This window comes from Phodopus roborovskii, unplaced genomic scaffold (assembly GCF_943737965.1).
Source record: "Phodopus roborovskii unplaced genomic scaffold, PHOROB, whole genome shotgun sequence".
NCBI classification, from domain to species: domain Eukaryota; kingdom Metazoa; phylum Chordata; class Mammalia; order Rodentia; family Cricetidae; genus Phodopus; species Phodopus roborovskii.
The window spans coordinates 14,662,609-14,676,090 of record NW_026126409.1 but is presented as its reverse complement, the minus strand read 5'-3'; the positions used below and the strand labels follow the sequence as shown (position 1 = coordinate 14,676,090).

The 13,482-nt window shown below is 42.0% G+C and overlaps 1 protein-coding gene across 1 annotated transcript in view; it reads left to right on the top strand.

Moving 5' to 3' along the window:
- Positions 1-13,482, top strand: part of Csmd1 (CUB and Sushi multiple domains 1) — a 1,460,794-nt gene that overhangs the window by 1,404,614 nt on the left and 42,698 nt on the right. Inside the window, exons 51-52 of the mRNA XM_051182080.1 lie at positions 5,179-5,373; positions 12,256-12,429. Of these exons, the coding sequence (XP_051038037.1) occupies positions 5,179-5,373; positions 12,256-12,429 (369 nt within the window). The remainder of the gene's footprint in view (positions 1-5,178; positions 5,374-12,255; positions 12,430-13,482) is intronic.

Here is a 13,482-nt window from a genome sequence, read left to right as displayed (position 1 = left end):
GGCTCAAGGTCTTGCTTATCACCTATTGGAATCCCCCACAATTTCCCCACTCTGACGCCTGAAGGGCTGACCTACCAACTTCACAAATCCTATCTGAAAGCAACCAAACTTGGGAGACAACAAAACCAAGCCTGGACCCAACAGGGGCAGCCTGGAATTGCATATCAGACACATAATCACCGAACAAGGTCCACGTGCCAGGGGCTCCTCATAAAACACAAATACTCTAAAAGACACAGAGAAGGTGTTGCCTCCCAAACATATATCCACCATTCCTGTAGAAATGTTCTTTCTGAGAATTGCCTAGACGAACTGTGAGATACAGAATTTAAATGGGCAGCCCTAACTCCAATCAATTCACTGTTTGCTGAGTTCATAGTCTGGCTGTCTAGGTTTCTGAGGCTCCAAGGCTCAGCCCATTTCTGTCATTTCCATCAGTACAGGCTACTTGCGGCCTGAAAGGCCCCACCTCAGCTTTGAATATGAAGAAGGGGATGATCCAATTGTATCACTCCAAAGGCATCTCTTCATAATTTTACAAATCTAATTCAATGTGCTCCAACTAAACGTGGTAATAAGAAATACCCACGTGAGTAGGAGCCAGGGAAACTGTTAAAAAAAAAAAGAGACAATTATATTCCACACTTAGGGGCTGATTAAACAAATGTGGGAGATTGATGGTGAGGGCCATAACTTCCAGAGAGAACACTTTATATCCATGGTGATGGCCTCACCATAGCATGAATGTCTCCCAGGGAGGAACAGCTGGCCCTGCTGCTTTGCCCCTGTTCAAGAAACGAGAATCTCTCTACACAAAATTGACAGCCAAGGCCTGGAGAGATAGCTTAGAAGTTAAGAACCCACACTGCTCTTTCAGGGGACCCAAATCCAGTTATCCTCACCCATGTTGTTGGACTCACAACCACCTATAACTCCAGGCACACACACATACACACAACCTTACAAAAATGAAAGCAAAGAATTTTAAAGTCAGAAAAGTGTTTGACATTCAGCAGTTGGGAAAATGTGTCTGTTGTATAGAAAATACTCATTATTTGTGATTTCCACTCTTTGATTTGAGAGGTAAAATTAGGTTTTGGTACAAACATTGTGTCAATCATGTAAATAGTGCTTGTCATTTACCATATTGAGACTCTTGGGATGTGCCTCTGCAGATGCTCCCTTAGTTGAAAGGGGGAAAATGACCCCATAGTGGTTGTTTATATAAGTGGTAGAAAGGATCCTATATTTTTGCAAAAGTACAAACAGAAGGAATGTCAGGTTTGTGGGTAAACTGGAACAAACCAGCAATTGTAGCATATTTAATTACTATAGACTCAACCATAAAGATACTCTCTTAATTGTCAAAAGTATGGAGTGAGTAAATTCAAGATAACATACACTTGTTTTCCTATATTTCTTAAATATAATATTTGCCTCTTCCTTCAAAGACCTTGCTATTTATTTGATATTTGTTGTGGTATTTGTATCCTCCATGATGAACTCCTGAAGGTCTTGCCTACTGTTTGTCTATTTTTAGTAACTAGTGAAATGGATTTTGTTTTTTGCGTGCCAAGGAAAATACAGATCAGAGAGATTCAATGGGAGATCCTACACAAGAGGAAATTCTTGCCTGGATTGACTGAGCCTGGGCTTTCTTGTTTGTGAAATGTAAATAATACAGTGATGATGATTGGTGTTGTTGATGGTGGTGGTCATGGTGATGGTGGTGGTGGTGACAATGATGGTGGTAGTGGTGTTGATGATGATGGTAGTGGTGATGATGGTGGTGATGATGATGGTGGTGGTAGTGATGATGAGGATAATGGTGACCATGATGATGACAATCATTGTGTTAATGGTGTTGATGATAATGATCATACTTCTTTCTCATCTCAGTGAGGTTCGGCTTAGATTATGATTTCAGAGTCAATCACAGACACAAGAGCATTCTGGTGCTCTGTTTAAAAGCAGTGACATACACACTGCCAGCAGCTATCCTCTGAAGTATCCATCTGGATATTCAGGTGACAATAGAACGTGGAAAGCTACTCTATGACATTTCTTTCAGAGGAAGGCATGCAATCTCGAGACCACAGCACATGGTGACTTCATGTGCTTCTGGTAGTAAGCCTTCAGTGAGATACAGGTTTCCATGTGTCCACTTGGGTAACCTAAGACTCGGGCACTACAGCCCCTATTCACCTCCCTCAATCCCAAGGCTGTCAGCAGATGGGCATTCTTTATTTCAGAGTATTCTCACTCTCTTGTTCTAACTTTTCATAAATTTCATGAGCTTCATTAGTTTCACTCTCCTACAGGTTTCTCAGTTCTGCCCAACTCTGTTTGACCCAATATTAGGAATAAAAATCTTAGTAAACACTCAATTCTATGTGTCACAACTCTGTTGTCATACTCAGAGCAGACATCTATGTCTTCCACCTCTACCCTACACTTTCTGTCCTTTCACCTTTACTTTCCTAAGATTCTACTGAGGTATGGCTGATAGAGAGGCTTGCTGAGCAGGGGTGGCCTTGTGTGTTCCCATGGTGACAGTGTACAAAAACTTCATGAGCAGTTACTCAGAACCAGAAAGCATGGCCCTTAAGTAAACATTATGAAGTATTGTGTTTATGAGCAAGGATGTCTTCTGGAGATCAATTTGGAATTATTCACTTAAATTATTTTTATGTTGTGTATTCATGCATATTCATGGCATTTGGGGTCCACATAGAAGAGTTGTTCTTGTCATCTCACATAGTAACCATGTATGTGAAAACAGTGCCTTCTTGCAGGAATGCACATTAGATGTAGGCATACTCACAGAGGGCACCTCCTTCACCATTACACAAGGGGCTTTTCTTCTTACCACTTAGGCTGTGTCACAGAGGGTCTCACCACCCAAGTATGCCATGGGTCATTCAGATATAATGGAGTGATTCATGTTTTGCATAGTCTTTCCTACAAGATCAGCTTTGAAAACATGAAACAGTGGGAACCACTTTCTGAAAACATGTTCTTTCTTCAGCAAACAGAAAACAAGATAGACTTTGTTGTTTATGCCCATGTCAGTCTTCCGTTTTCTTCAGGAGATCCTTCCCATTTGCTTGTGACCCACTGTTAGTATTTAGGTGACTCTTGACCACAGAGGCCATTCACATAACTCTTTACAGTATGCTGTTTAACTGTTTTATGTATTCATCACTAAGAATCATTATTGATAGATTCCATGCAGTATTTATAGATTGAATTTGACTACATATACATAAGATGCTGTTCACGTATGTCTGTGGTTTCACTGGGAATTGCCTCTGGGATAGGAGAGGCATGTCTTCAGTTTTCACATGTATGGTTTGGTTGATGTCTTTGCCATCATATTTTCCTGACAAGTTCCTTTGCACACTATGCGCATTGCGTACATGCACACTCAAACAACTGTAGCTAAGTGTGGCTGGAAAATTATGAAAAGACATAGTGGTTACAGGAAAAAAAAGAAGAAGAAGAAGGCAGCTTATTGCCAAGCAGAGGGACAGAGACAAAAACAAACTAGAAGACAATTAAAAAGCAAACCAAATAGTGTGTTCTTGAAGAAGCAAGGCAACCATGGACCTGTGGAATTGCTACTGAGGATGGAATTAGCCAGAGAAAAACTCCCTTTGCACTCTGAGCAAAAGCAGAGCTTGTGAAGGATAAATCATTTGGTTAGAATATAGGAGTTAGTTCCAGAAGCACACACTGTCCAAAGAGAAAGCCTTTTGTCACATTCCCAGATGGGTCCAGGCTCATATGACTGAAGGCTTTATGGAGATGGCTATCTTGGCTAAAAGACTAAACATATCCTAGGTGCAGAAAGACATAATTTATACCATTGAGCAAACCATCTCTACATCCATGGTCATGTAGAATAGTTGCCACATCCGAAAATATCTAAGAGATATATGTAACCTTAAGAATTGCTTTTAATTTACCAAATATTCCTTCATATATTTTACCCTCATTGTTTTTACTCTTAAATTAAATACCTATTCTTGGTAGTTAATTTTAAGGTAGAACTAGAAGTTGCCATAGGGAAGAGAGATTTTGTGACATTTCACAGAGCAGATTCAGTTATAATGGATATGAACCAAACTTAAAAGCAAAATGCATTTATTATTGTTACCCTAGAAAAACTAAAGCTATTGCTTTTGGACTCAAGGCTGATCAACCTGGCCCCATAAGTTGAACTGGTAACCAGCTGATGGTGACAAATTTCAACAAAGGAACCTTTGTGATTAATGCTATGTTTTTTTTGAGACAGGGTTTCAGTCTACAGTCCTGGCTGCCTTGGAACTCTTTGTAGACTGGGTTGCCTTTAAACTAACAGAGATCTGTCTGTCTCTGACTCTATAGTGCTGGGATTAAAGGTGTGGGCCACCATGCCTGGTTGGTTCTTGCTTTTCATTTGTGAAACTCATTTAAAATCCTATAATACATTTTATAAACAACCCTATACTCATAGTCTCCAAATATTGCATATATTTCATTCTATGTGTAAGTTCTCTGTAGTCTACTGTCCTGGGTCTACTGGCCTAGAGTACTTTTACTACAACTGTTTCCATGGCTCTGTACTCAGGAGTGTCTGTCTTCTTAGCCTTGAACCATGGTCTTTCCCTTATATTGCAATAATATGTTTTTCTACAGTGGTAATGCAGTGTGCCTATTTTTGTGTGCTTATAAACCTGGTAATATTTAGCTATAGTATGTGTATATATTCACATGTATACATTGTTCATGTATATTGGCATGTACATACATTTGAATATGTGTGTGCTTTTGCACATGTGTGTACATGTGTGTACAGGTGTGACTGCATGTATGTCCTCATATACCCATGTGTGAATGAGTGCATGTGTGTGCATGTATGTGTTGCCCAGAAAAGGAATGATTTCCTACTGTTATATCTCAGTCTGATTGCAAGATCCCCTTCACATCTGTAATAAAACAGTAGCTTACAGGCTGGGATTGGGGTGCCTCCCGTATGCTCATGTGGGAAACAGTAGCCCTGAAACAAGAATTTAGTGTGTGCAGGTCACACACCACAATGATTTCCACACACCACCCACAGGCCCTACCTTTTGGACTTAGCTAGGACAAGAGCTGTCAGGAAACCATACTGACGCTAAGGTGTCTCTCTCACAGCGGTTCCCTGCCCTAGCATCGAAGGCCAGCTGTCAGAGCACGTGCTGTGGAGGTTGGTTTCAGGGTCACTGAATGAATATGGAGCTCAAGTTCTCCTCAGCTGCAGCCCTGGCTACTTCTTGCAGGGTCAGAGGCTCTTGCAATGCCAAGCCAATGGGACCTGGAACGCAGAGGAAGGCAGACCCAGATGCAAAGGTGAGTGAAGCAAACCCTCCCACAAACAGAGGGTGCAGAACTCCAGGTCACAGCATCACTGGGTTCACCTGGGAAGACACCATCAGAGTCCTGCTGACTAAAGTAGAGCCTGCAAGTGAGCATGGCAAGCTCAGACAGGTACTGCAGGATCAAAGATCTGACAGTGTGTTTCTTTATTAAATAGCATTTTATAAACTTCAGAAGTTAGAATAGAGCGGACTATTCTTCTTTGGGAATGCTATGACAAACATCTCATTAGGATCTTGGAGGAACAGTACTTATGCTGAAGATATCTGTCCTCTGCAATTGTTGTCTTGAAAGGGGAGGATATTATACTCTCCGTTACATGATGAGCAGTTAAATATGAATAAATAGGAAAGTAAGACAGAGCTGACATTGTTCAAAGCACTTTCTGGTTTGCACATCTCTGATAGCCAATCTTTACTGATTGTTCACAGGAAATTATCAGCCATTGAAACAAGCAGTTGGCCTGTGTGAGATTTATGCAATACACAACTTAGGAAGAATGGAAGCAGAATAAAAAGGAAAGAAAACAAAAGAATGTGTGGTTAACTGCTTTACATAATAACTTTAATTAAACTTTTAATAAAGCAAATGCAAATCCTTCATGTAATACAAGCTCCTCCTAGAAACCCCAAGATAAGTAAGGCATAATGGTGGCACAAGACATCCAACTCCTAAATGCCCTGAATCCCAAAGCCACTTTCAGTTTGGCTGTGATGGCTCCTGGTGGCTCTGATGGCATTTTCATTTAGGTGGCCAATGTCTGGCCTGGAGCTCACAGTTAATTTCCCCAGCCATAGTCCTGCCTCATTCTTTCCATAGTCATAGGATGCCACTGTCATCCTAAATGTAGTAGGTCCATGTGACACAGATGTATCTGACATGGAATGGGCCCATGGGTTCTGTAAGCATGTGACATGGGATGGGCTCACAGATTCTGCATGTGACATTGAATGGGCCTAGAGGGTCTCAGAATGGCACCAGATGAGCCCACAGGTTCTGTATGTGACATTAGATGGGCCCTTGAGTTCTTTATGTGCCATTAGATGATCCCAGAGTGTCTGTCTGACATTGAGTGTGCCTACTTGTTCTACATGTGACATGGGATGGACTCACAAGTTTAGCATGGAGCTGTAGGGTCTTTCCTCTGCCTGGGGCCTCACAGAACTACCTTCATGGTGCTACTGGAGTCCCCCTTCTGTACCTGAGGCTGAGGGGTCAAGCCCAGCTGTCTGTTCAGACTCAGAGGCAGAACACGTGTCCTTGGAATTCCAACTGAGTCTCAATTTATAGTCTCAGTAATGAGATCCACTCTCAGGTGCTAACATGTGCCCTTCATCCTCTCCAGCTTAATAGTTTCCATTTCTCAGAAGGCAGGAGCCATGTAGCCTCTTTAAGGGCTCCACTCACCAGGAGAACCTCACCCTGCCAATCTCACCCTCATAACCAAAGATGAACCTGGCTCATCAAGTGACCACAGCTCTGTCTGAAAATGCACCAGAGACTGCATAGGGAGTCTGTGTTCAGGAAGAAAACTTGAGGATTTCCTGAAGTTTATCCTTTCCTGTTTTATAAATTGAAGCTGCCAATTCTTCTAAAACATTTAACAATTCTAATGCAAACAGAGGAGACATAAATACATATTCATTTATGTAAACAAGTCCCTTCCACACTAATATAAATAGCATGTTTTCATAAACAATAGGAATTTGTTTTCAAGCACAATGGTAGCTCTTTTTTAGTCTCCTTGTGACATGGTTGCATGGGTTTGGCTGGCTCCTCTAGGCCCGGTCTGAACCTCTCGAAGTATGCAGTTTTTATGGCAAGATAAAAAAAAGACTAGCTGATGAATATAGGGATGTCTGTGAACTCTGAGGGGATACTGGGGACTCTTGGAGTCTTGGGCTTTCATGATGAGCATAGTGTTCAAAGGTCCAGGAATTGCATTTCGGACATAGAGCAGGGGACAGAGATGCGGAAACAGAAATGAACACCCTCCTGTAATTTTTGTCTCCAGTTTTCCTTCTACTTTTGAGTGCTTGTGTTCTCATGGGTGTCTGTGTCTCTGGCCTATTGTCAACAGAAAGCTTTAATTCAGTATCTAACATTGCTTTTCTTTATAACAGTTTTTGGGAATTAAGTCTGACAACCTCTTTTAAAAGCCAGTCTAAGACCTCAGGACAAATGGAATAAATCAGCTGATGAGAAGGACTATAGGCCACCTAACATTAACCCCTCCAAAAGTGAAGGGAATGAAAAAAAACATTAGGACCTCATGATGTTCATTTTCTGGAATTTACAGAAATCGATGAATCTGTTAGTTCATCACTTCTTGTGACGTTTCAGTTTATTGTAACTTAAATTCTCTTTATTTCCCCTGGTCTCTATTTTACCCACATATACCCTCATATTACAAGTGCAATGCTGATAATAATATACTTTATTTTATTTTATTTTTAAATGGATGCATGAAAACCCTAGGAAGTTCAAACACTATTTAAATTCTTCATTAAAAATACTTACAATGACACATTTTGCTAAGCCCAGTTTGCCAGGCTGTGGCTGCTTCCCTATGGAAGAAACAGTTGTTTTCCATATGGTGTGGGATTGAATCAACAGCACCTTCTAATGTGTTGTCATGGAAACCATTGGTGGAGCAATGGAACTGTAATTTATAAGGCTTCAGTTACCTGTGGCTTATCTCAGAATGGCCAGGCCATGAGATGTGAAGGGAACCTACTATTTTCCATTATGTGTCTGCTCAGGAGGCAGGATGATGAGTTTATTGGGTTTTCTGGTCACTTAACCCAGGAGAGAGAACAGACCCTCGGCACCCCCAAGCACCACGGCACCACAGATTCTCAAGTTTCTGGGGGTTCATGTTCCTACTCCAAGTAGGAACTCCAAGTTCTAAGTTCTCAGAGCATCCAGGTCTCTACAGTATAGGAGATCTTGCCACTGGAGTTCTCTGTAGTCTTGTAGCTCTCAGCATGGGCATGATAGCCAAACAACAGAGGAGCCAGCATTCTTTTCTCACATTGCCCATTGTTTATATTTAAAAGTAAGAAACATTTTATTATGGAGATCCATGAAACAGAGGTCTTTACATTTTAAAATATACACAAAAAGCCAAAGTAGATATTTTAAAATGTGTAGAGGAAATCCACCCATGTCTAGACTGCCCCCAGTTCTTAACTACTTATTAAGAGTTCTCTGAAGACTGACTTTGGCCAAGCTGAGGTGCAGCATGGCTTCCATGAGTTCACAGTGCTAACCAGGGACATGTGTGCACTGATGGCTAAACACATGGCACAGGCCCATCCACAGAACTAAGCACAGGCATCCCACCTTTCTGCGTGAGTGGCACGGTTACTCCATCTATTCTTAGAGTAGACATTGTACATCATAGCCTTAAACTTGAGAGACACATAAGTAGCTCTAGTGTCTGCTCCCTGCTGCAGGGGCAGCAAACTTCATCTTGAGCAACCTCATTTTGGGTGAGGCTTTCAGACTTAACACTGTGACAGATCATAGCTGTGGGGCACTAGACCTCATGGAATGGCCATGGCTGTGGTCCAGCATCATACCTTCATGTGTTTACAAGCAGCTATCTCTGTGTCTCTGAGTATGACCTGCCTCTTCTCACATACAGCACATAGAGCAGAATGCACTGCTATTGACTGTTCAGTCACTGTGAGCTACAAGATAATGGAACCATCAGTGGAAAGCATGCTTATAAGTATTCACACTGCTGACAGGAGTACTGGCCTCATGGGATGAGAAAACACATGTCATCAAGCTCCTCTTTCAAAGTAGATTTCCCTGTGAATTCTAGTGGAGAGGAAAAGGAAGCTTGCCTGTGGGGTGTGGAGATCAGCTTGTCATCCAAGGCTGTAGTAGAAAGACAGCACTCACAGACAGTGCTCACAGAGTGTTTTCTGAGAGCCCTCAGATTATCACCTGAGCCATGCAGAGAAACCTCATGAGTTCTGAGAATGCTGTGGATTGTGGGTGTGGACATGTTTTCAGTGGTAGGGATAAAGATAAAGCTAATGAATCCATTTTTGGAGACTAGCATGGAGATAGGCCTTCTCATTTTGTGGTATGATTATTTTTAGCGATGATGGGCTCTCCCAATTATGCTTTTCCAAGTTGCTCTGCCATGCTCACTAATGAGTAGGGCTTGCATCCAAAGGAAACTCTCAGCTCAGAATCCCATTATCCAGCTTCACAGAAGCTCAATTGTTGCTCCTTTAGTTCCTTTTGATCTAATGAACCTCATTAGAGGACAGACTTTAAATGGTTTCCTCACCAGGGTGTGTGAACCAAGGCTGAGAGGATAGAATCCAATGTAAGTTTCCTCCCTGCCCTAGTGCTAAAGGGATGCAGAACTCTCAGCTAGGAAACTGGTCCAGCCTTGTCATTGAACACATTTGTGATAAGCACTGAAGTTTCAACATGAATTGCTAAATATCACAGTTCAAGGTAGGGTTCACACTGTGTTTGGGAAAAGGCTTAGAGAAAAGTTCACAGCAAATTATAAAAACCTAAATCCCTCTTGAATCCATTGACATTTGGTATGGTACATGCTAGCAAATTATTGAAAGCTCACACTTGCTGCTGTGAAGGTTTCGCTTAGCAGTCTCAGATACAAGGAACGTGAAGGCTTTCTCAGCAAGATGTAGACTCCCAATTTCTGGCGAGTGACTCCTATAGATATATCTAGCATGCATGTCTGCCTGTTCACTTGAAAGTGAATGGGATCCACACCTTGGACTGAGAGAAGCTTAACTAGGGAGAGGGTATTTTAATGGTACCTTCATACAGGTTTGCTTCCCCTGGTTATCTGAAAGATTCTGTGTTAGATTTGTTATCTTATGACAAATACCCCTCCCCCCAAATGGTTTTTAAATGATTTTATTTCTTTTAATAATTTGAGACAGGATCTCATAGAGGAGCCCAGGCCTGCTGATACTTACTTCATGGCAGTCTTCCAGCCTGAGGGTCTGAAATGGTGGGTGGGGCTGTATAAAAGAATTACCATACCTTGATGAGAAAATCAATTTAGAAGAGACAGTTTCTATTGGGTTACAGTTGCAGAGGTTCCAATGGGCCTGTGGCTTGGGTGGTTGTATTTCTTTGTTGTTTCTCAATTGTAATGAGACCTTACTAAGTAGGAGATGGGAACTAAGCTGTTCTCCTAAGAGTGCCTTTTGAGGTACCCCCTCTCTAGCAAGACCTTGCTTTTCATAGTCTCTTCCATCTCCCAATAGTTCCATTAGTGGATTCATCCCATGATGAGGTCAAAATACCCATGGTCCTCTCATATGTCAATCATTGGAGCTACTGGCTGGGGTTCAAGTAAGTCATCAGTGTGCTGGCCTTCTAGGGTCAAGGCTGTTCTGGTTTAAATGTTATATGTTATTTATGGACTTCTTGTTTGATAACTGAGTCCCCTGGTGAAGGTATTTGGGAGGCTGTGTAGCCTTTAGGAGGTGACACCTTATTGGAGGAAGTGGGTTCCCAGTGAGAGGGGATGGGAGGATGTCAAACCTTGAAGGCTCTCATTCCTTTCTGCCTTTTTTGTTGGCTGGGAGAAGTGAGCAAGATGCCTCAGGCTCCTGGCATATCCATGGGAGCAGTTTCTACTTCTTTAGACCACTGTGCCTTTCCCACCATGAAATTGAAACTAAAAGAAATCTCTTTCCTTTAAGTTTCTTCTATAAAGTATTATGTCACAGCAATAAGAAAAAATAACCAAGACACAGGCCACCATGATATCCACACTGTTGACTCAATTTCTTAAATGGTCTTCAAATAGACTTTCACTGTCCTCAGCCCCATCTGACACCAGAGAGTATTAGGAGATTGGCCAAGTTCACCCAGCAAAGAAGTCCCTTCATGATGATATTTTCCTCCCATCTCTTGCCAGTTTACTATGGATGGCAGCTTACTAGCATGGCCACAGATTACCGAGTGATCTGAACATTTCTCCTTGGGTATCATCTCTAAGACTTGCACTTTTGTTTAAACACTTCTGAGCCTCTGTTGATCAGTCATCTTTGAAGGTTTGGGAACTTTTCTAACTTCCATGAGATTCAGTAGGTTTTGTGCTCAAATATTTATGCATCTGAGGTGCAAGCATGTGAGTGTGATTAACACTCTACTCTAGGTGACCATTGATTTACCTCCCCAAATAGACTAATTTGGGGTCCCCACAGCTATGCTCCATCATATTTTAGACAACAAGAATATACTTAGGACTTACCAGCTGCCCTACCTGTGCCAACACAAGATAGTATGTGTGTATTGATGGTTCCATTTATCCTATGCAGTCAGCAATTTCACAGTGACCACCATTGAAACAAGTCATAGAAATAACTGGAAGGAAAGTGATCTTGTTATTAGATTAAAGTCAAACATGATGGGTTTTAACCTGCCTTGCTTGCTTTGAGCTGTTGACCATTGGTGAAGACACTTTCTCATTTTCCTGGCAAGAACATATGAGTGTCACCACAATCACATCACTCTTAGGATAGGTATGGTTAGAAAAGCAGGCAGCATGTTTTGTAGATTTGCTTATGGGCCCTTATGTTGTATACCATGTGGATTTTGAAGAAACGATTATCAATCTGTGAGAATGAAAAAGCAATAGGCTACTGTAGGGATCTTGGTGGCTTTGGAATATGCTAGAACTTCTGGGGTTTTGTGTGAAAAACAACAGAAGAGGAAAATTCAACTAAAACAACTGACCTATCAAGCTGTAGTAGACCATACCTCCCTGCCATATGCTCTTTATGATAACCATGGTTTCAGCTTTAAGCCAAGACTTGGACTAATACAGTTTTTCTCTTCCAGTTATCTCCTGTGGAAGCCTGTCCTTTCCCCCAAATGGTAACAAGATAGGGACACTCACTGTGTATGGAGCCACTGCCATCTTCACCTGCAACACTGGCTACACACTGGTGGGCTCCCATGTCCGGGAGTGTTTGGCCAATGGTCTCTGGAGTGGATCTGAAACAAGGTGTCTGGGTAAGCTACTCGTAAGTTCCCATGTGGTATAATTCAAATAAATCTTGATAATAAGTCACAGTGCAGGAAGTACAGGGCTTCTGGTTTGTTGAGGCTGTGACAGCTTTAGTGATTATGGCCACTGTCATGGTTACCTGTCCCTTTTGGCTCTTTTTGTCTATTCTGAAAAATAAAGGATGGACACATTTTATATACTGTGCTGGATGGTCCATCTTGTGGAGGAGGGGCTAGAGAAATGGCTCCATGATTAAGAGTGTTTACTGCTCCTGCAGAGGACCCAGATTCAGTTTACAGAACTTTGGTGGTGAAGTTGAGATATGAGTCATCTAAACCTAGGAAGAGCTGTGAGCTGTTTAAAGTGGTACACTTCTGCAGTCTCTTGGCTTTGTTTCTCTTATGCTACTTTTTGGTCACTTTAAAGGGAGGATGGAGGATGCTGTTTCCTCTGGATTTCTCTGCCTAAATCTGAATCAAGTTTTGAGTGTACAGTTCAGACATGCCAGTGTCTCAGAGCTGATCCAGCCCATCTCTGTGTCATCACTAAAATATCATATGTATCCATGGTATTTTACATTCTTCCTACTTCCTGGTTCTCACTGACTCCCCACCTTCCCCCAATACTTCCCCCCAAACCTCCAGTACCCGACATAACTCCAGTATCCCAGTTCCCTTTATCACCCCATTCTTCTGTCACCTCATCTCTCCAGTACTCCACCTCTCTCCATCACCTTATACCTCCAGTTTCAGAATCCCTCCAGGTCCTTACCACCCTCTATCACCCCAACCCTCTTATATCCCACTATGTCATCATCCCATCCCCACAATCATCCCATCTTTCTAGTAGCCTATATCACCCCTTACTTCAATCCCCCCTCACTCCATCCTCCCATTACCTCATCCCTCCACTACCCCATCTCTCTATTATCCCACCTATATCTGGAACCCCATATTTCTCCATCACCTTAGCCTTTTAGTATCCCACCTTCTTTTATTACCTTTTAGCATCCCACCTCCTTCTGCAATCCTATTCCACTATACCCCACTTCCCTCCAT